Here is a 22,523-nt window from a genome sequence, read left to right as displayed (position 1 = left end):
TCCATTCTGTCCACATCTTGAATACTGCTCGCAGATCTGGTCACCCCGTCTCAAAAAAGACATTGGAACTGGAAAAGATACAGAGAGGCAACAAAAATGATGAGGGGTTTGGAACAGCTTCCATATGAGGAAAGATTAAAAAGACTGGAATTTTTCAGCTTGGAAAAGAGATTACTAAGGAGGGGACGTGAGGTCTATAAAATCATGATTGGTGTGGAAAAAGTGAATAAGGAAATATTATTTATTCCTTCACATAATACAAGAACCAGTGGTCTCCCAATGAAATTAATAGGCAACAGATGTAAAAAAAAAAAAAAGGAAATACTTTTTCACACAATCAACCTGTGGAACAATCTTTGCCAGAGGACGTTTTGAAGGCCAAGCCTATAACAAATTTCAAAGGAGGACTAGATGATAACTTCCTGGAGGATAGGTCCATCAATGGCTATTAACCAGGATGGGCAGGGATGCAAAACCATGTTCTCAAGTGTCCCTAGCCTCTGTGCCAGAAGCTGGGAATGGGTGACAAGGGATGGATCACTGGATGATTACCTGTTCTGCTCATTCCCTCTGAGGCACCTGACACCAGCCATGTCAGCAGACAGGACACTGGGCTGGATGGATCAGGGGTCTGGACTGTTCTTATGTTCACAAAGACTTGTTCTCAGGATCAGAAGCAGAGAGTGGAGTCATGATCTGTCTGTCACATATCTCCGTTCACTGATTTTAACCAATAGTTACACAGTAGTATCAGCCAAAAAGACCTGAACAGCAAGGATCTTTCTGGCGCAAGTACAATGAGCAGCTTGCTTCGGTATGTTGGTTAGACAATATGTCCTGTCTGCAAGCTGGAGAGGGAGCAGATGGGGTGGGGGGGGGGGGTGTTCCAGGTAAATTGCATATAGAGGAGTCTGCAAAGAGCAATTTTAATATTTAAAACGGGAATCTGCAGTGACTCGCAAAGGAAATAGATCATGCTCTGATCCTGTTAAACTCAACATGAGATGGAAATGCACGCCAGCCAACCAGCCGACCTGAGTGCCAAGGCTACTGCACCCCCTCTTCGCCCGGCTTGTGTCAAATGTGCCTTGTGTGTGGAAACAGTGCACTTCCATAGCACTGAGTAATGGACGAGCGCTAAGGTCTGTGTGCTAGTGGGTGCCGGCAACTTCTCCAGACTACTTCACAATGATCAGCTGTTTAAAGGGCTCAGCACACGGCCTGGATTCCTGGGGCTCTGAAAATGCTGGGCTCATCCACTGGCCATGTCGAGCTGTGACATGGACTCAGTGCCTTTCTTCTGTTGAAGACGTGACTCAAGCTGGACGGGTTTGGGTTTGCTGTAGTGGGCTGGCTGCCAAGTGTTGATCCTGGAGCTGTTGAGTTCTAGGTGTTGTCTTGCTGTCCAGGTCTCGTTGATTAGGCTGACTTGTGTTTTCTCCAAACAGATTTGTGCCTCGGTGGAGTCAACCAGCCCACTGAGCGTGAAGAACCACAACGAGGTCCTTCGATGTTTCACTGTCCTTGGTAAGGGCTGCAGGGGGGTTGAGGGCTGAAGGCCAAGTCCCGTATGGACACTCACTGGGACTTACCTTCCTGCCTCTCTGCAGCGTTGCGTTTGGGTTTACGCCCTCTGAGATTCTCGGCCTCCCTGGAGAAGTGCAGATTATAGCCACAGCAAATGCTCGTGGTCAGTGTGTTCAGCATTTGTGTGAAAGGGGGTTTCCTGACCCTCTGTAAGCCATTGCCTGGCAAATTCAGAAAGTCTTCAGCTCCACCTGGCCAACATACAGTCTGGAAATCTGGGTCCTTTCTGGGGAAGGCAGAAGAACCAGTTTCTCATCTTGTCTGCCTGTCCAGTAGGGTTTTGGTAGACTTCAGTTTTAGTTCTGTTAGCAGTTCTGGGATGGGGGTGGGGAAATGGGAGGGAGGGACAGACAGACAGACTGACTGACCGACCAGATTATCATTCTGACTGTCCCATTATAGCATCAAGCTTGGGGAAAGCAATTGCTCATATCACGTGTGGAGACAGTGCCAGAAAGAGGCAGATTAAAGGGCACCACTTGCTCTCTGGAATTCTTGACTTAGCTGGGGTGCTCGCTGAGATCTGACTGGTTAAATCTTGGTGTTGGATTGGCTGGAATACGAAAGTTCGCAGCATGTCTCAGTGATGCTAATGATTCCAGCCTCTATGTTGAATTCATCGTTTTCCGAAGGCATCTGGTTTCAGTTGCTCAAATTCCTAAGGGTGGAGTAATGTCAGATTGTTCCGCTGCCTCTTCAGACAAATGTGGAGGCAAGTAACGCAGCATATGCCATCAGCCCTCTAGCTTGGAAGTGTACACTGGAAAGGATGACTGAGGCAGAGACTGGCTTTGTATGGCTGCTGACAGTTTTGCTTTACCCCCTGTTTGCTTAGAGCAGTGGAAGGCAGCAGCTAGGCCAGGTAGCAGGATTCCTGGAGCAGAACTCCTCTGGCTTTTAGCCCCCATGTGGTCTGTTAGCCTGTGGATGAATGCTCTGTGAAAGGACCGAGCTTGTAGAACTGTCTCCTGCTATTAGAGACCTGCAGTACAGCCGAGACCTGGTCTGACTTCGATGCAGCCCTGTCTCTGTACCAGGGAACCTTTGTGGATTGAGTCCTGCACCCCGGCTCTGTCAAACTTCTCTGTTAGAATGAGCTGCTCTTTAAAGGAAGCTTGCAGAATTGCCACTAAGGAAGCAGTTGTTTGAGTTGGGTCCTGCTAGACTTCTGCTTAGTCATGATCAGCTGACTTCCCTCTGTCATTAGCACTTGTGCTTGAAAGCCTGACAGCTGAATAGCACTTTGAACTGTTTTTAGATGAAGTAGCAACATCCTGAGATGCCTAGAGTAGATCTGATTCCTGGGGTTGTGTCCTGTCCCCCTCCCCCCATTCTAAGCTGTTTCACTTCTATGCCAGTGTGCCTTACTTCAGCCAATTCTCCTGGTACTGACACTAAAATCAGCCAGTGCATTGCTGATGAATGTTGGAAAGCATAACCTGAACTCCTCACACCCAGTGCTGGCTTCTAAACCACCCACTCTCTCTTGGTGGCTTGGGAAGAGGAGGAACTGCTTGTCCCCTTGTGGACAGCTCTATTGAATGTTCAGCAAAGGTCATTAAGATGCAGCAAGAACAGGAGAGACGTAGTGACAATACTGCATGGGCATTGCACAGATCAGCAGACATCTTCCACTGGAGCATTGGCCATGTGATCCCAGATAGCAGAAATAGAGGGTGTTCTAATGTCTTTTGAAATACAAACTGCAAAGCCACAGCCCTGAGTAGCAGCAGAGGCGTGTCCCAGGATGCAGTGCGCCGAATTGATCCGAATACCCCCTCGCTCAGACCCAGTGGCTGCATTGCTTTCTGGAACCTGTAGTCTCTGGGCTGCAGATCTGTCTGTCTAGGGTGGCTGCCAGCCGTGTTTGTTTAGCCTGAGGCCTTCCTGCTGCTGCCTCCTGAGCTCAGTGTCCATAATGACTGCCTTGTTCCTCTGCAGCCTGTACGTTTCCTGATCGCTTGCTTGGCTTCCTGCTCCCAAAGCTGGAGAACCACAACGAGAGGATACGGGTGGGGACACTGATCATCATGAGGCAAATCATCAACTCCGCCAGTAAGTAACAGACAGGCTCAACTCCCTCCAGTGGGCTGGTAATATCAGTACAGTGCCAGCTGCCGGAAGGGGACTAGGCCATGTGCGTAGGGAGCTAGAGCAGCTGGCTAGGATTGAAGAGGACTGACTCCTGGCTCTGGTTCTGGCAGTCACTGGCTGCTTGGTCCTGTCCCTTCGTCGATTCTCTGCAGTTCCAGTCTCTAATGTTTGAGAGAGATGAATTCAAACTGGAACAGGTGCAGCAAAGGGCTACTAGGATGATCCCAGGAATGGAAAACCTGCCTTATGGGAGGAGACTCAAAGAGCTTGGCTTCTTTAGCCTAACCCAAAGAAGGCTGAGTGGAGATACGATTGCTCTGTATAAATACGTCAGAGGGATACATACCAGGGAGGGAGAGGAGTTATTTACGTTCAGCGCCAGTGTGGACACAAGAACTGATGGATATAAACTGGCCAGCAGGAAGTTTAGACTTGAAATTAGATGAACATTTTGAACCATCAGGGTAGTGAAGTTCTGGAACAGCCTCCCAAGGGGAGCAGTGGGGGCAAGAAACCTAGCTGGCTTCAAGACTGAGCTTGATAAGTTTATGGAGGGGATGGTCTGATAGGACAGCCTGGTTTGGCAACTGACTGATCTTAGATTACTAGCTGTAAAAATGCCCAGTGGCCAGTGATGGAGTGTTAGATGGGGAGGGGGGTTCTGAATTACTACAGAGAATTCTTTCCCTGGTGTCTGGCTGATGAGTCTTGCCCACATGCTCAGGGTTTAGCTGATCGCCGTATTTGGGATCAGGAAGGAATTTTTCCCAGGGCAGATTGGCAGAGGCCCTGGGGGTTTTTCGCCTTCCTCTGCAGCATGAGGTGCACGGGTCACTTGCTGGTGGATTCTCTGTACCTTTAAACCATGATGTGAGGATGTCACTAACTCAGTCCTAGGTCAGGGTCTATTGCAGGAGTGGGTGGGGGAGGTTCTGTGGCCTGCATTGTGCAGGAGGTCAGACTGGATGATCATATTGGTCCCTTCTGACCTTAGAGTCTGAGTTGAAGGCCAGAAGGGACCGTTGTGCTCTGGTCCAACTGCCTGTATGGCACAGGCCATAAACTGCCCAGACACATGGCCTAGCATGTCTTAGAAAGACACCCCTGACTGCCTTGTGCCCCAGACAAACCCTTACAAAAACGTGGCACTATTTAATATGGACACAGCTATTCACCACCGTGAGCATCGTACAGCAGGAACCGTGGGGCCATCCTGCAGGAAGTGGTTTGGGATTTAAGCTCCGTTCCTTGCTTCCAGCCCATATGTGGGTAGACAACGCTGAGGAAAAAGTGCTCTCTCCCCCTGGGGGTGGAAGCCAGCAATTCCGAGGAGTCGGGGGGGGGTCCCCAGGCTGGTGGGCAGCTTGCAAGCTATCTAGATGTGTCCTCTGAGCAAACCTGGCCCGGGGTAATCAGCTGCACAAAGCCTTTCCCTTAGTAGCCAAAGTGCTTTAGGCAAACCTTGACCCGGTATGCTGAGTTAACTAACTGAGATCTCTGCTTCCGTCACACGGGGCTGCCATCTTGGCTTAGTCATGGCAGAGCGGCGCCTGGCGCCTGATGGTGAGCCTGCTCTGGCCTCATTCGTGCTTGCTGGAGTAGATCTGTGCCTCTCCCATGCCAAGGAGTGGAGCTATTGGCCGGCCCGGGTGGAGGTGCGAAGCATTCGCTCAGACTGCCTGGTGCAATGCTGCCAGCCCCCTGGGGTTTCTATATTCCACTGCTGCTGTGTGTGTGTGAAGCATCTGCCCTGAGATGAATCCTATCATGGACTCATAGAACATTAGGCTTGGAAAGGACCTCAGGAGATGGCAGTGTTGCTTTGTATCCAGTTGCTGGTTAGGTGGAAGAATGAGCAGCAAATTGCATTCCCATCTCTCACTCAACGGCCCTGCCAGGCGGAGAGGGCAATGATAAGCAGAAATCTGGCCAGGGAGGATGGTGGGAGCTAGTTGGTGTCTGGGGTGGGTCAGGCTGGGGACTCCCAGCAAGCTGCCAGAGCTGTGATCCGGTCTGTCTGGGTAGGGAGATCAGGGATGAGTTGCTGAGCCATTGTTCTCTTTTCCAGCCTCTCAAATGGAGACTAAAAAGTCCTTTATTCTTTCTTCTATGAAACTTCCTCTGCAGGACGGCAGCAATAAGGTAAATGGAAATGCCCTTTTCTGTCCTTCACTGCAGGCTGTCATGTGGCGAACTGGGCTTTCTTGGCTCTCCTCCTCAGAGCCCTGTGATGTTCTTCCCCTTCCCTCCCCCCCCCATGCTCTGCACACGCCCCACGCTCTGCCAGCTCAGCTCACCTGGGGGTTCCCTTGATCTCTGCACCTCTTCTCATGCCAGCCCCTAGACCTGCAACACTCCCCCTTGGCCCTCTGAGACACCCCTTCTCTCAGATCCCTCCTCTGAGCTCTCGTGACGCCATGCTGACCTCCTGTCCCAGGGGTTCCTCTTTGAGGATTAACCCACATAGGATTGCGATAAGCCCCTCTCACTACCTGCAGTTGTAACCCTCGTCCTCGGACCCCTTCCCTTTGTCAGTGCAGCCAAGGAGGGTCTGGTTTAGACCGTGAGCGTGTTGGGGACCGGTCCATGCCACATGTCTCGCAAGCACTGTGCTGCCTCCAGTGCTGCGTGTGAGCCAATGTTTGGGCCTGTGGGTTGAGAAGTGACTGTAGCTACTCGGCTCAGCAGGGTGTGACTCTGTTTGCAAAGCACCAGGGTTTGCCTTTCAGTCTAAACACGTGACCCTCTGGAGCAGCCACCGGCGCCCACGCAGCCTTGGGAGGCTCTGAACTCACTTGTTAAGTGTCATCTCTCAGGTGTGCATGACGGCCTGGCCTGGCAGCCTGCGTGTGTTCGTGTTTGCCTTTCTAGCAGCAGGTGGGCAGCAAGGTGTGGTTTGGGTCAGCCTTGCTCACTGATCCTGCACTCTGTACCTACGGAGATGGGGAGGAGGTAAAGGACAATTGTTACTAGTCCTTCCCTGCGCTAGCCACGGCGGATACTGGACTAGCATGCTAGTCTCTGCTTTGCTCACGAGGGGCCATCATTGTGGAGTTACTGCTGACCCTCTGTTTTGCATTCCTCTAGGTGAAACGGGCGGTGGTCCAGGTGATCAGCGCAATGGCTCACCATGGCTATCTGGAACAGGCAGGGGGGGAAGTCATGATTGAGTACATCGTCCGCCAGTGTGCCCTTCCCCCTGACACGGTAAAACAGCCAGTTCTTAGAATTGCCCTTGCCTTGTCCTTCTAGATTGGAGGCACCCAGCTTCCCCACGAGGACAGGCTCTCCACCCTCAGGCTCTTGGCATGTGGTGTAAAATTCATCTGTCTAGCCTGGCTCTCGTTCTACGCTGGCTGTGTCAGGCTCTCTCAGCAGGCCCTGAGTCTGGCTTGGGCCCACGTTGGAGCAAATCTTGGTTTTAATTCTAGTCAGCGCATCCAGGTGTGATACAAGCGGCCAAGAGCTCAGTGGCCAAACCCAACATGCAGGAGATGGAGCGGACAGCAGCCACTTGCCTTGAGGGTGGAGGCATGGCCCGTGGAGATCAGGGTCCTGCATGCAGCGTGGCCAGCCTGGTACGATGCAGGTGGTGGCCTAGCCTTGGAAGGACCCGTCGTCTCCACCGGTCAGATCTCTGCAGCTGGAGAGAAGTGTGGCCGGACGCTGCAGTGTGGAGCTGCAGGCAGGCCTGGGGACTGGGTTTCTATTGCTGCCTTCCCCACAGATCTACCTGCTCCGTCGGTGCTACTGAGAGCCTGAGAACCTGGTATTGTTACAGGTGTGGCTCCAAGAGGGCAATCCGCTCCATGCCCCCCAGCTGTCCGTTCTCCACCAGGGCAGGCTTTTCTACCCCATAAACTCTGTCCCCCCCAGTCCTTTGTGGTTCTCTGATCTGATCTTCACACTCATGCCGTCCTGCACTCCGGCTGAAATGCCTTCCAACTCCCTCCTTCCTCAATGGCTACTCGGCCTTCCCTGCTGTGGGCTCTTGCTAGAGCAGAAGGGAAGCGCTGAGGTAGACTGACTGGCAGGGAAAGCAGGGTTCTGGGGTCTTGGCAACTGGCTCTACCCTCCCCAGCTGCTAGCCAAAAACTGGAGGGCACAGCTTGAAAAGACAGTTAAAGGACACAGTTAAGACATGTCTGCCTCTCCTGAGTGTCCTGGGTCCAGATTCTCAAGTGTCCACGGGAGATGTGTTGCCAGGCTCCTTTCCGAGGTGCTGGGTGCCTGCAGCCCCACCAGCCTCCGTTGGAGTGGGGAGTGCTCAGCACCTTGGAAAGCCCAAGGTGTCAAGTTGGGCATCCAAAATTCAGACACTTAAAGGAAAAGGCCGTGCACTCAGTGTGTCCTTCCCCCGTTAGTAAAGTGGGGTAAGCGTGGGTGGGCTCTGGCAGCACGGTGACCTGCAGCTCCTTCCAGAGACAAGGCGATGGATGTGCAAGGAGTCAAAATAGCGTGGGGAGGGGAAGGCAGGGACCTGTTGTGATCCAGGGGTCAGGCTGCTAGCCGTGACGGGCTGTTCCCATTCCTGACAACCTGCCATCAGCTGAGCGTGCTGTGTTCATGGCTTGGAAAACGTGAGCCTGTTTTCACGGGGAGGGGCAAATGTGCGGCTTAAGTGGGGAGGGAACTGGCTGCTGCCTGCCCTTTCTTCTGGGCCTGATCATAGCTGGGCCCCTCTTTCCTGGCCCGTGTTCTTACTCCCCTGCAGCCACCCAAGAAGCAGATGCCCGAAGCTGATGACTTAACGAGCGACGGTGTCAAGAACATCAGCATCAGTACGCTCTTCCTCATCAGCACGACTGTCGACAGGATGAACGAGGTGAGCCTGCGTGGTGCGGCCGCACCCTGTGTTCTGGCCCTGCTTGGGGTGAACTCTAGGAAGCCGGCACTGCCTGCCTTAGCGAGGGCATGAGTCTGGAATTGCCTGGGCATTAATGCACTTGGTCGCAGCTGGCAGGTGAGCGCAGTTTGCTCTGCACACACCTCGCACAGTCTGCTGTCGGGCCTGTCTTTAGACCCGTCAGATGGCCACACTTCCCAAAGCCACCTCTGGTTCCGCAAGGATAGGTGCCCCTCGATAGACGCCCCCCCTTCCCATCCAACCAGTCGCTGTGGTCAGCCATTTCTCCTGGGGTTATCGGAGGCATTTGGATCCAGTCCCTTGGGCAGGGACCTCCTCGCTTTCTTCTGAGAAGCGCCAGCGGTGCTAGACAGACATGACTGCCTTCTCCTCGACAGGTTCTCTGGCCGTATCTCCTGGAGTTTGTGACCCCGATACCGTTTACTGGTGCCCTGACTCCCCTCTGCAGGAGCCTGATGCACTTGGCTGCAAAGAAACAAGAGGAGGGAGAGGACGCCTTCCTCATCCGCTATGACACACACGGTTTGTATCCGCGCTGCTCTCCCGGGCAGGCTCTCGGCGACCATCTGCCTCTAGCAGGGGAAGCGTCACGCTTCCCGCAGAGCTGCCAGCCTCGTGCTGAGGCTCTGAGTCAGCACGTTTCCCTCTTACACTTGGTTTTTTGTGTTTGTAGCAAACCTGCCGTCCCCTCACGCTCTCCTGGCCAGGCTGCTGGTAAGTGGGGTGGAGGCTGGACGGGCTGGGCTTTCTGGGCACTGAAAGGTCATTTTCTTCTCTGGAGGGGGTGGGGAGACCAGGCTGAGCATGGGCTGCCCTTGTACCTAGTGCCCACTGACTGCCCTGCACAGGGCGTTGGGGACCCTGGGGCCCTGTGGAAAAGCCGGACTCCTCATTCCTGTGGGCCTTGCTGCTCTTGTCCTCCTCATTCTAATCTGAGCGCTGGGTGTGCTCTGAGCCAGGGAGCAGCGTTGTCCGTCACTCTGCAGCTTGTTCTGGGCTGGTGTCGTCTTCCTTTCTCTGTGATGGAGTTCTCCGCAGTCTGTCCATCCTCTTATGGACAAGGGGAAACCCTTTCAAAAACATCCTGTTTTCTTAAGTGGCTTGGAGTTCCACATGCCTAAATAACTTATGAAAATGGGACTTAGACACTCTTGAAAACTTTACCCAAGACCTTCTTAAGAAGCAAACTCCTCTGTGCTTTGTGGATATTGGAGACTTCCTAGCACATCTCAGGAACGGTCATTGGCGAAATATCCCCTCTGTTGTTAGCTGCATGCTTGTGTCCTGGCTGCTGGTATTGCTGTGATGGCTAAAGCAATTGCACTGTGTTGGGAAGGGAGGTGATACCGTACTTAACCACCATGTCTTTCCATAACTGTCCAATGCGTACAGGAATTACATGCACAACTTTGAATTCACCTCCTGTAATTCTCTTCTGCTCCATTTCCCCTCCAGACTGTGTCTTCACAGCCATATTTAGGGGATGGTCGGGGGGCAGCTGCTCTGCGTCTGCTGAATGTATTGCACCCTAATATCCACCCGCTGCTGGGGCAGCTATGGAATAAGAAGATTTCCCCCTTAGTAGACCACTTGGAAGGTAAGGCATTCATGGGGCCAGAGGTGAGAGATTCCTATTCAGAGAACTGCTCTAGCTAAGGCTGCTGTTCAGGTGAGCTGTTGTCCTCCAATACTGGGTGGTTGGGAGCAGTCTGGAGCCTTCAGGTACTGTTAGCTACTCAACTATTAAACTGTAACTCTTAAAACCTTAAGAGGCCGCACAGATCATTGTAAGCAACCCATGAGCCGCTCTGGCTGGCTGTGTACCCATCCATCTAATCCGGAATCCTGCCTCTGACAGCGGCCTGGATCTGCAGCTTCCAGGAAGGCAGCCCTCCTGCCGTGTCACACTGGGCCGGTTTGCAGTGCTGTCGGGGAAAGCCTGCCTTCAGGTGTCAGGAAGCCAGCTGCACCTTGCAGCCTGTGGAGCTCTGAGGAGCAAAATCTAGAAACCCCCAGAAGAGAAACACTTGGCCAGGCAGGATTATACATGTCCGCTGGTCCCTGCTGTTCGTGCAAGCCCAAGGCAGGGGAGTGCAGCCCACGGATTCTGCAGTTCAGCCCATGGTAGCAGTTACTATCTTTGACAGGGCGCTGTGGACTCCCTTCTGCTTTCTTCAGCAGGAGCGCTGCCTGCGGGGAACAGGCATAGGTGCGGGTCACACCTTTGTATTAGAAACGCCCTCGTATGCAATGTAGGACCCTGACACTCCTGATTGGATGCAGCCCTCATGTTGGCCACCCTGACGTGAAGGTGTGACCTCCTGTAGGATCTTGCATTCCTTGCCAGTCCTTCCATTTCTGTGAGAGAATCTGTGCTCCCACGTAAGCACAGGGGTGGGGCGGCGTGACCCACCATGCTAAAAATTGCAGAGGTTCTTCAAAGTACGTTCACATTCTTCAGCAAGGTTTTCAGTGGGCACCTTGATCAAAGGACCCTTATTGCCACTGGGACTGATGATGGGACTCCATTTATGGCTCCCAAAATATTGCACCTCAGGTAAACCGTGAGTTCGATTCCTCTTCACTCCGCATTCACACACAGCCCTTGTTCCCAGCGCTATTTCCTGCAGTGCAGCTAACGTGTCTGTCGCTGTGTCCACTCAGCGATCCCAGTCCGAGCTTGTTCAGCCTGCTGCGCTCTGTGCTTTGCAGATGCAGATCAGAAACCGGCACACAAGAAGGGTTTGTTTGGTTTTTTTTTTTTTTTTTTAGCAAACACGGAGAAATCCCTGTCCCAGAAGGAGTGGGAAGACAAGCTGCTTCTGGTAAGTGTTCAAAGGGGTGTCTTAGCCTGTGTGGCTAATGGTGTGTTGGGGGGAGCATGAGCCCCGATCAGCGCTCTTGACGAGGGAGCACTCAGAGACAGGAGGCCCCTGTGCCTTCTCTGAGGGGTTGTACGGCAGATGGCGCTTGCCTTTATGCTGTGTGCAGAGGCCCAGCCATGTGCAAGGTTTTAGTCCTAGAACTCCACCCTCTAATACCATTAAGAGGCGTCTGCATGTCCCCAGCCATCACTAATGCTCTGATGCGCCGTCTCGGGGGCCTCTGTTCGGACAGAACGAAGGGCCCAGGTTAGTGAAGCTGCAGAACCTTCTGGCTGGTGGCTGGTTCAGGTGGGACCTCCTAGGGGAAGAACACGAGATGTCTCGTCTCTAGTTTAATTTGGTTTTCTGACCAGTGGGGTCATGAAGCCCAGCCCAGCGCATGCCCAGGGGATTCGATGAAGCTTAAGATAAGGCTGGGAGCAATAAATGAACTTGTGCAGATGCGGCATGCGGTTACCCTGCCGTAACTCTTCCTCCGTCATACTGGCTCCAAGGCAGCACGAGTGTTTCTGTGCCTAGCGCTGGAAGACAATGGTTCAGATGCAGAGCAGAGTTTGCTGATCAGAGACTTGAGATCTGCAGAACCACGCCCTGACGTGTCACTAGCTTCTGTGTGCCAGAAACTGGGAATGGCCGACAGGCCGGGGCACTTGATACCTGGTCTGCTCATTCCCTCTGAGGCACCTGGCACTGGCCACTGTTGGCAGACGGGACGCTGGGCTGGATGGACCATGGCTCTGACATGGCTCCGCCCATGACAGTCATGCTAACTTCGGTGGCCCTGCCTCGCCCAGCAGAGTGCAGCCTGCATGCACCTCCATGCAGACGGTCCGAGCGTCTCTGTTTGTGGTGCTGCCAGGGAGCCCCCATCCCGGTGGGGGTGGGTGGGTGTGTTGAATTCAGACACTCAAGGGACTGAGCTTTAAATAGAGGCTTAAATGCGTCCAGCACTTGGGCAGGTGATGGCTGCTCACAAAGCATAAGACTCCTTTGCTTGCCTCAGATTGATAGTTCATCTCGTTGAATGTTTCCTTTCCCTGCAGCTCCTCAGGGAGACTCTGACCGCAATTGATGACAATGCCTGGGTTTGTCAGTTCAGCAAGGAAATGTGCAAGCAGTTGAACAGCTACAATGGCTTCCCCTCAGAAAAGGTCTGTCGTGTTTTTTTTCCTGGATTTTTATCCCTGGGGAGGGCGGCTGTGGGAATGAAGGGGATGAAACTTGGCTTGGTACTCTTGCTTTTAGAGGGAAGCATCTGCTCCCAGCCAGGAACAGCTGGAGTGTACTGGGGACCCTTGGGGCTGATTTTGGCACATACAGCAAAGACTTGGATTCCAGGTGCCATTTGGAATTCACAGGCTAGTAAGCAGCAGCTGTAGTGGTGCCCCCACGGCAGGGTTTCACAGTGAGCCACCTCTGAAGAGGATTTGGGCCACTGATTTAAGGAAGCACCCAAGATTTCAGTTACTTTAGTTGTTGTCCGTTGGCCCACGTTTGCACAAGCTAACAGGGCCTCCTGGGTGCAGACGGAGGAATGTGGGGCTTTGACCATCTTTTGGAGAAGAACATAACTGGATTTAGGGTCTGCATCAATGAGGGGTTGAGGGTCACCAAGATTATGGGCCTCCTGGACAGCAAAGCACGCGAAGGGTGAGGGCTTGGCAAAGACATGAGACGTTAGACTTCAGCTGTGTGGGAGAAGAAACCTGAGGTGACGCTGGGGAAGTGAGGGGTGCAGAGAGTCTCCTGCATACGCATGGTAGCTGAAACTCTGTAGAGGTGCCAAGGTTTATTAATGGGCTGCAAAATTGTGACCGTTGTCTCTGACTTGGTAGTAGGGCCTGCTGAAGCGGGGCTGGTTGGGTTTGGGATTGGGGAGAGTTCTGCGTGGTGTGGTGTGTCCATCCACCCAGAGAGCCGCGGAGCTGATGGCAGACATGGGAATGGTTTGCAGCACGTGCACGGAGTGACTGGACATGGCGTAGAGGGTCTGCAGTGACAACAGCTGTTCTACATCTCCGCTATTGAGCTAAAAACTTAATGTGGTGCTTCCCTGCTGTAGCCTAAGCTCGCTGCTGCTGCTTATTGACTGAACCCTACTCTCCAACGCCTTGCCTTCCTATCCCGATGTACACCAGCAGCTCTTGAGTGTCGTGTCGTACTGTGTAATGGTGAAGGGCCACATTCCTTCCTCCCCTCGTGCCCAGGAAGGCTCCATTGCAGGAGTGGAACTTTGGCTAGTTGGACAAGCCAAAGGTGCTGGAAGGGGTTGTGATACGACCCGTGCCCAGGGCAGCCAACTGATAATGCCAAGGTCAGGGCAGGCTGCAAAAGGAGAGTGGATTCTCCTCACGCTGGTGGGTGACACTGAAGCCCGGCTTCCCAACCAGCCACGAACTGCTTCTGATTACCCCTCACTGGATATCAAGAAGCCAGTCCACGAATGCCCACAGCCCCCTTTACTGCATTTCAGCTCCAGGCTCCCAAATCAGCACCAGGTCCAGTAAAGAGACCAGTTACTAGAACTCTCTGCTCTTTACTAAAAAGGTTCCCTCTGACCCCAAAGGGTCAGCCACAGCACCAGTTCAATATAAGTTTGGATCTTACCTAAAATACCACGCTGTAAGCCAATCCTTTAGTATCTAAACTAAAGGTTTATTGTAAAAAGAAAGAAATAAACCATGAGAGAAATGTTAAAGGGTTAAAGTAAATCACAGATATACAAATGATTAAAAGTCCATATACTTCAGGTTTCTGGAAGAAATGTGGATTTGCAGGCTTGTATAGTTTCCTCTGGTTCACATCCAGTACCTGGATGGGTCTAAGTCCTTTGGTTCAGTTGGAAGATGAATTGGTCCAGAGATAGGTGTATGTCTGCAGACTGGACAGGAACAAAGACAAAATGGTTTCTCTCGCTTGATCTTATATACCCTCTGTCTTTTCGCCGTGTGGCCTGTGAACTTTGCTGGAGCTAAAATGGAGTCCATAGTCACATGGGCCAATCCTGGTGACTCTTCAGGTGTGCCTGGGGTCCAGTCACGTAAGCAGGTTCTGGTGACTCAGTGGTGATGCTGGCTTCTTTCTCTGGGCCCCTCGCACCTGGGAAGGCCTTAATGGGCCATTACGCTGGCCATTGTTCTGCAGCCTTCCTATCTGGGGTGTTGCCCAGGCAGCACAATGGAAACACAGACATCTCAAATACATCTATAACTTCCATGTCACATATTACACATGGAAATAAGTAATATTCTCTTACTTAGCATATCATAACCTTCCTAACCACACCTGGCATGGCATATCCCACATGGATTATTATGATTCTGCCATGCTGATGTCACACAATATACTAACTGCCCCCCCCCTCAAGTCAGCCTGCATGACAGGTCAGATCAGCAAGTGCACCTGGGCTGTCTGGATCCATATGTGATCATCTTCTGGACCATGGCTTGCATTGCAATGGGACTGAAGTCTAAATGGAAGGCCTTGAGTTATGTCTGCTCTCCCAGGGGCTTTGCTCGTGTATTGCTTCCATGGAACGTAATGTTCCTCCTCTTGTCTTCCAGAACTTCCTGTATAAGTGCATTGGAACATCTCTGGGGGTCTGTTCAAACAAGGAGGTGGTGCAGAAGCAGCTTCAAGAGCTGCTGGAAACAGCCAGGTTCCAGGAGGAAGCAGAAAGGGAGGTGAGGAGACAGCACGTGGGCCGGCACCACTCTGCCCTTAGGTGAAAAGGGTGGCTTAATGAGTTAGTGCTGGGCCCTGGCCTCCAGAGGCCAACCCTGGCGCCATCACAAGTTGAGTTGTGTTTTCCCCTCCTTCTGGCCCCATTACAAACTGCCACACACCTGACATGACCTCTGCTGTAAGATGACAGAAAAAGTAGGGACATTACGTGCTGGGTCCTGCATCTTAGGTGAGTGGGTCCTGGATGGGGATACCAAGGGGTGCTGCAATCAGAAGGTACACTGGTAAATATGAGGCAGGGCTCAGAAGTGGCTGAGCTGAGTGTGGTGTGCTTCAAGAATGAGAGGCATCAGCAGAGCGCCGGTCGCCCCAGGGACGGCCTGAGAAAACTTGCACAACCCAAGCAGATGTTGTGGTGACCCACTGGTCCCCAACACAGGGAAGGCTGGCGCCTCTGGAGCCCGTCGGACCCAAGGGCAGGGAGTGCTGGGCCCCTCTTTGAGTAGTGCCGGGTTCCCCCTAGGATCTGCCTGGGGCAGTGGGCAGTGGGGAGTGGGTGGTGAAGTATAAAACACAAGATTAATGAGACCTGCTCTGTTGTGCTCCCTCTTGTGAACTCTCCTGCCCTGCCTCCTTCTGTGTGTAACTGGCACCAGTGTCGCACACCCACTGAATGACAGACTAGGCCAGGCTCCAGCCCTCTGCCCCATTAGGCATGTTTTTATAACCAGCTTATTCCACCTGCTGACTTGGCCCAAGCCTCAGTGGCCGGGCAGTTACACTGGAGGTAAAGCGGTGTCCTGCCTTTTCCCAGTGCTGCACTAACCATTCCTGCTCGGAGCATGTCCTCCTTTTATACTGAAGCTGCCTCCCTCCCTGCACTAGCTAGTGTGTCTGGGGGGAACCTGCTGGCTCAGTACTGGGGGGGAGCTCCAAGGACTTCTCTTCGCTATCCTAAGCTGCCATGTAGTGTTACTTTGCGCTGTTCTGATGCTTCCATGGTGAATGTTACCTCTGCATGCAGCCATTCAAGTGCAGTACAGACATAAAGGAATAGTGACTGGCTTTGGTCCAGATTACACCATTCCAGGAAGGGCCACCTTTTAGTAACCCGTTTAGGGAGTTTCAGCCCGGCTTGCTAGACTGCCTGGAGTTGGGAGTAATAATGGAAACACAACCTGCTAAAGTTGCTTTTGATTGCCACTAGACTTGAACTCCCTTGAATACGCTCCTGTCTGTCTGCTTGGAAAGCAAAACTCACCTGTGACTTCTCGGGAATCTACAGAGTAGCTGGTTTGCTTGTATTGGCAGTTGGGGTTAACCTGGGTCCCCGAGTGTCCTGTGGGCCCCTGGGGTCCACTAGGCAGGCCACAGCTTCACTTCTCCAGTAGTTTAGGCTGCATGTGAGTCCACCTGGGCCTGAGCGGCTAGGCTGCATTTGGAGACCGTAGCCTTTCCCAGGCTGCACCCCATATAAAGACTTCAACGAGCCGCACCTCTGTGTGGCTGGTGTCAGCTGACCAGCTGCCAGGACCGCCATCGGCTGAGCGTGTTTTGAAAGCCTGGAGTTAACCCAACAAGAACGGTTTCAAACAGGCCAGTCAGGGCTGGTGAATGAATAGCTTTCTGCTAACATGCTCTCTCCCCGTCCCCCAGGGACTTGCCTCCGGCTTTGGGATATGTGCAATGAATCACCTGGACGAGACCTTAGCCAAGCTGGAAGACTTTGTCAAATCTGACATCTTCAAAAAATCCGTGGGACTGTTCAGTATCTTCAAGGTAAAAGGGCCAAGCAGGGCTGCAACCCAGAGCAGGGCGGCGGGGCAGGTGTGTTCGTTCAGACCCCCTCCATGGTCTCAGCCCAGCACCTAAACGGTGGCTGTTGCTAACCAGGCTTCGTCCCCTGTTTCTCTCGTGCACTTGACAGGGGCTGCCCAGTCCCTTTGGCTCTCCACGTGATTATTGGCAGCGGCAGGGAGTACCGGAGTTAGCACAGGCATAGGACCTGGGACCGCCTATGGACTCTAGTCCCAGCTCTGCCTCTTCCTTGCTGGCCGGCCCTGGAGAAGCTACAGCTTCGGTTTCTGCATCTGCCAAATGGGGAATCTCGTGGGAGGTGGAGATGGATGGTACATAGTACTGATGTAGTGCTTTACCTGTTCAGAGCACGAGATGGACCCTAGCCTCACCACATCCCCGGAGAGGAGGTATTGACTGCGTAGTGCCCAAGTGCTGGCATCAGGAGCCTGTCCTCAAATTTACCCCCTTAGATGGTCACCCTGGACCCGTCTCTGAGTGGGAATCTGTTGGGACTTGTCCAAGGGCGTGCAGGGTGGACTCAGCGAGAGGAACGAGCGTGGGCCCAGGTCTAGTTAACGTCTGTTGAGTATGGAGTGTGGTGGAGGCTACACATGGGAAGTCTCGGGGGTGTGACCGAATAGTCTCCTGACCTCACCCCCGCTATGCTTCGTGCACCTTTGGCCCAACTCGAGGGCCCTTCACACACGACCGATGGGGAGCCAGCCCAGGTGTGCGTAGTCTGGTCAGAGGTGCACAGAGCACTGTGGGGCAGAGGAACCCATTGCGAGGCAGGCGGGCCGTGTCCTGGCAGTGGCCATGCTGCTCTGCAGTGAGACAGGAGAGCCCTTCCCCTCCTAAACAGCAGCCTGTCAAGGGTTTCCGCTCTTCCAGGCAGGGAGGGGGGTAAATTGCTATGCTTTCGTTCCAGTCAGCCCTCCAGGGGTACTTGTGTGGGGCACGTGACCCCAGCCCCCCACATCCTGGAGTGAAACCTCTTGAGAAAGGAGCTGCCCCAGGAAAGACTCAATAAACCATGGTCTGAGAACTGCCGCTTTAGACCACGGACACAGCCCCCTGTGGCTGAACGGGAGAGTGCTGGGACTTGTGTAGATTGACTGACACCTCCCTGCCCATTGCCGGCTATCGGTGTGTGCCATCTAATGGCAAGCACCAGAAACTACAGATGTCAGAGATGTATCTTTTGTGTAGCACAACGGCGTAGGAAGGTGAGGGCCATACCTGGCCTAGCTGGTGGTAAGGAAGGGAGCAATAGAATAGCTTTCTAGTTTGGTATGCGGCATGTAAAACCTGAGGAACAGTTCTCTGGCTAACCACACCTGCTGCCTGTAATTCTGGTGCCCGAAAGTAAAGCCGTAAGGATCTCTCATGTGGATCCCCTCTCAGGTAGGGTTTAAGTGCCCTGAAAGCTGGTGGCTATTTAGCATTACTCCATTTATGGTCCTGCAGAGAATAGCATTGAGGGCGCTGCCACAGAGCTCTCTTGGCCCTGGTCATCTTAACGCTCCTCTAGCAGAGGGATGTAAATGGCTCGCTAATGAAATCTGTGGGAGCTGCAAACAGCTGTACAGACAGGAAAATAACACACAGGGATGGGGAGGAAAAAGGAGCATGAGAGACCCACTGCTTTGGTGGGAAGTCCCATTGCTGGGGCACTTACAGCCAGACTGGACAAGGCCCTGAACGTCCTGGAGGGGACCAGTCCTGCGTTGTCATGGAGATGGACTGGGTGACCAATAGGTCGCCTCTTTCTCTAACTCCTTTCTATCCTTGTGTCAGGACCGCAGTGATAACGAAGCGGAGAAGATCAAGAGCACCCTCATCTTGTGCTATGGCTACGTAGCCATGTGTGCCCCCAAAGAGCTCGTGCTGTCCAGAATTGAAGCCGACATCCTTCGGAACATCTTCCAGTACTTTGACACCAAGGTAGGTGGTTGGACTGTCCCCCCCACGCTGTAGGGGGGAGAAGCAGCTGGCTGGTGAGCTGCCCGTGTAAGTGTGAACGAGTGAGCAGCCTGGCTGAATGTGAAAGGGCCCAGGCCAAACCCCTGGATGGGCTCATGACGTGTCTTGAGGAAGCAGTTCGCTTGAGTGGTGGCTTACTCCTGCATTGCTAACCTTGTGTTTTTTTTTTGCTTGTTCAGGTTCTGGGAATAAAAGTAGAAACCAAGGTACAGTGTGAGGCATTAAATCTGACCTACTCTCTGCTCTGCCTGCCTGTCTCTGTCTCTCCACTTGGATCACTCTAGAGAGGAGACTTGTTAGTTTACTAAATTCCAGTGGTCTTGCTTGGGCTCTCACGGGCAGTGCAGTCAGCAGTGAAGCCTTGGCATCGGGGAGGAATGAGAGAATCCCGGGGTGACCAGCAGCGTCCCCCTGTGACTGAGGTCTCCTCATTCCAAGGGGTGAGAGCCTAAAGCCTGATTCTGGTAGGGAAGAGATTCAAATGGCACTCCGCACTCTCCAGATCGGTTGGCTTTAGTCACTGCAGTCTACTTCTGCTAGCCCTGCAGAGGCAAAACAGCCAGCGGGAGGGAGCGGGAGTCCCTTCCGTTGGGTACCTTCAGCAAGGTTAATCTACAAACGCTCAGAAAGCCACCGGGCTGCCTAAGGGCCCTGGACAGCCTCACAGAGCCTCTAACTGGTGACTGTGCATGAAAAGGAGAGAAGCCAGCTTGACTCTCGGATCCCAGGCAGCGGTGAGGGGGTCTGGCAGTCTCGTGTGTGTATCGTAGACGTGCTGCAGAAACGAGAATAGACCCAGAGCCCATGTGCCACTCCTGTGGAGATGCTTTTCGGAGCACAGCAGGTCCTTCGAACTTGGTGTCTCATCTCCATAGCCCTTAGGAGCAGCACTAACATGCAGTTGACCCCCCTCCCGCCCACTGCCCCCTTGTGGGCATGTAGTTGGTGGGGAAGCTTAACGACTTCTGAGGTCTAGCCACAATTCACAGCTCGGCTAAAATTCACTCACCCGACTGTCCCGCTCTCCCCAGAAGAGGCGTTCACTGGCCAGATACTTAAATCACAGATCATTGCCTGGGAGGGGAAGGCAGCTGTATTCTTATGCTATAAAAGACTGAGGAAGAAAAAATGGCATTTGTCAAGCTCAAGTTAAAATGTCAGGCCAAAGAAACTCCTTCTCCAGACTTCACTAATGCGTTTTCCTTCTGGATTCTTGTTGGCACTAACAGCTTCTGTAACATGTCTTTCTGGCCACACTCTGAGCAGCTGGGACACTCTCACTTGAAAACAAACTGCTGGCTCCGCCGTCCTCTCTCTAGGGTCACCTGGGAGTGGGGCGGTGAAGGGTTGGAGCTGGTAGCATGCTCTGAATTGAGGAGCCGTGGTTGGAGCATAGCGTGGTCTCAACTTGCACATACGCAGGAGGGTAGCCAGGTCTTGTTATCCCGTTTCCTGGATCTAAAGGAATCAGGGCCCTCTGTTAGTTCATGTAGCAGTCCCTTTCTGGCACTGCAAGGGCTTGTGTGTCTGTCTTGTGTGGTGACTGGCAAAGCCCTTGGCAGTAAGAGGAACACTCCCACCTGCCTTGTTCCGGTGGGTGAACGTGCTCTTTACAGCCAAATAAGCAGTAGTGGACAGAGACGGGGACACATCTGTCTGCTTGTGAGGAGCAAGTCTCTCTGCCAAGGAGCTCTGCTGCTGGATGGCTCCGTGGTATTTGAGTCCTCGGAGACTCCGATGCGGTGTCCGAAAGGCAGATTCCTGAATGCTTAGCTGAAAACACTGAGCTGGGAGTAAGTCTTTGTTTAGAAAGCTCTCTAAGGCAGCAGCTTCTGCACTCTGACTCTCTAACAGGTGCACCTTCCCCGTGGGTGGGAGGTGTGTAAGACTGGCTCTTCAGCCACTGCTGGGCTGGGTGGAGGCTGCGTTGCTGAACTTACCCACTAGTTCATGCGATGGCTGACTGGAAATCCCTCTGCGACGGGGATGCGTGCATCTGATCTGCTTGCTAGCCTGAAGGCACATCCGCACTGCAGCACCCTAGTGTAGACACTGACAGCAAAACCCCTTCAGTCGGTGGATGTAATCCATCTCTGACGGGCAGAAACCAGGTTGATGGAAGAATCCTTTGGTCAGCCTAGCCACATCTACACCTAAACCGTAGGTTGACCTAAGCCCTGTTCTCAGAGCGCTAAAGGTCTCTCAGCACTGAGTGACGTAGCTGGGTCACCCGGTGTGTTAGGTGGAGACCAGGCCTCAGAGGCAGTAGCCTGGATGAGAAGCAGAGCTGGCTGAGCCCACACTAGAACAACAAGAATCGAGGCGGGAACTGCCGTACCCCCGTGAGCACTAGTTCTGCGGGGGTGTCTGAGCCTGCCAGTTAGTGCGCAGAGTTGTGCGTGGTGGTTATACTTGGCTTTAACCCTGCACCTCACTGCTTCTCCTGGCATCTCCGCACTCAGGATTTGACGTTGAAGCTATGCCTCATTCGGAGCATTTGCATGATCAGCCAGGCCATTTACAACAGCGTGCAGAGCAGCGCCTTCGTCTTCTCCCGCAAAGCAGAGCTCGTAGCTCAGATGATGGTAAGAGGAACTTCCAGCCTGCTTCGCAGTGGACTGGCTTCCCTTGAGACCTGGGTGGGATAGAGGCAACTCTGCCTCAGCCTGGTATGCTGGCAGGGAGGTTCTTGGGGGTCTGTCCTCTTTCCCAGGGGTAGGGAGGGAGTTGGTGGTGACTGGGAATGAGACACGTAGTGGACGGTTGCATGGTTCGCTGACCGTATCAAACGGACGGCTGGAGGTGGGAAGGCGGTGTGGGGTGACTGTCTGGGGATGCTGAGGTGTGCATATTGGCTCAGCACTGGGAAGGCCGGGTCGTGGGTTAGTATGGCTGTCCTGCAGGGGCGGAGTGACTCCATGGCCTTGCTTGGCCTCTATTCTGGGTACAAACGTTCGTGGTCAGCTCTCTTTGAACAGACCAGCCTTCGAGCTGGCGCTCTGTTTCTGTTAAACTCCCTCACTTTGCATGCTAGGAGTTCATCAAAACAGAACCCCTGGACTTGCTGAGAACTCCTATTCGCCAGAGAGCTATGATCTCCTGCACATACCTGGTGTATCCTTCCCTGTACTCCCACCTCTGTGGAAATCCTCCAAAACCACCTGCAGAGGCAGCTCAAACTGCCGTCTCGTGTGAATGCGACGAAAACTGTATACAAATCTGCAGTGCCTGGCCAGTGCATACCCGGCCGTGTGTGCGCCTCAGGAATTTGTATCTAGACAACCTTTGCAGCAAAACTTCTTAGCTCGTGCCCTTCCCCACCGGTGTTACGTGCTTGCTAATAATCCTCAATCTCCATCTGATTGATCAGGCTCACTACTAAAATCTCTGTGCAAAATAGAAAGCCGAGCGCATCACTCTTCTTTTTAAATTATGCAAGAGAGAGAGCGCTTGTTCCAAAAATACTGCAGCACGTCACTGCTTCTGACACCGATCTGGAGAACAACCCTGCCAGCATCTGATTAAAGCTGGTGCCACTGGATATGTAGCTGTCAGCAAGAATGCAAAGTAAAATGCTTCCGATTGGCTGACGGGTGTGAAAGTCAGTCCTTTTACCGTACTGC

At 53.1% G+C, this 22,523-nt stretch overlaps 1 protein-coding gene across 10 annotated transcripts in view; it reads left to right on the top strand.

The window, feature by feature from the left end:
- Positions 1 to 22,523, top strand: part of MROH1 (maestro heat like repeat family member 1) — a 101,802-nt gene that overhangs the window by 28,328 nt on the left and 50,951 nt on the right. For 9 of the 10 annotated variants that reach the window (XM_067560120.1, XM_067560123.1, XM_067560121.1 and 6 more), the window contains exons 10-25: positions 1,449 to 1,527; positions 3,529 to 3,642; positions 5,750 to 5,823; positions 6,769 to 6,888; positions 8,396 to 8,506; positions 8,926 to 9,070; positions 9,222 to 9,262; positions 10,004 to 10,145; positions 11,321 to 11,373; positions 12,477 to 12,584; positions 14,997 to 15,116; positions 16,774 to 16,896; positions 18,715 to 18,861; positions 19,080 to 19,106; positions 21,363 to 21,485; positions 21,935 to 22,014. In XM_067560120.1, the coding sequence (XP_067416221.1) occupies positions 1,449 to 1,527; positions 3,529 to 3,642; positions 5,750 to 5,823; positions 6,769 to 6,888; positions 8,396 to 8,506; positions 8,926 to 9,070; positions 9,222 to 9,262; positions 10,004 to 10,145; positions 11,321 to 11,373; positions 12,477 to 12,584; positions 14,997 to 15,116; positions 16,774 to 16,896; positions 18,715 to 18,861; positions 19,080 to 19,106; positions 21,363 to 21,485; positions 21,935 to 22,014 (1,607 nt within the window). The remainder of the gene's footprint in view (positions 1 to 1,448; positions 1,528 to 3,528; positions 3,643 to 5,749; positions 5,824 to 6,768; positions 6,889 to 8,395; positions 8,507 to 8,925; positions 9,071 to 9,221; positions 9,263 to 10,003; positions 10,146 to 11,320; positions 11,374 to 12,476; positions 12,585 to 14,996; positions 15,117 to 16,773; positions 16,897 to 18,714; positions 18,862 to 19,079; positions 19,107 to 21,362; positions 21,486 to 21,934; positions 22,015 to 22,523) is intronic. The other variant, XM_067560124.1, reaches the window with a different exon arrangement.

This window comes from Emydura macquarii, unplaced genomic scaffold (assembly GCF_026122565.2).
Source record: "Emydura macquarii macquarii isolate MOO-44397 ecotype Brisbane River unplaced genomic scaffold, CSIRO-AGI_Emac_v2 contig_2246, whole genome shotgun sequence".
NCBI classification, from domain to species: Eukaryota; Metazoa; Chordata; order Testudines; family Chelidae; genus Emydura; species Emydura macquarii.
Note: the sequence above shows the minus strand (reverse complement) of the source record. Positions and strands in the feature narration are given on the sequence as shown.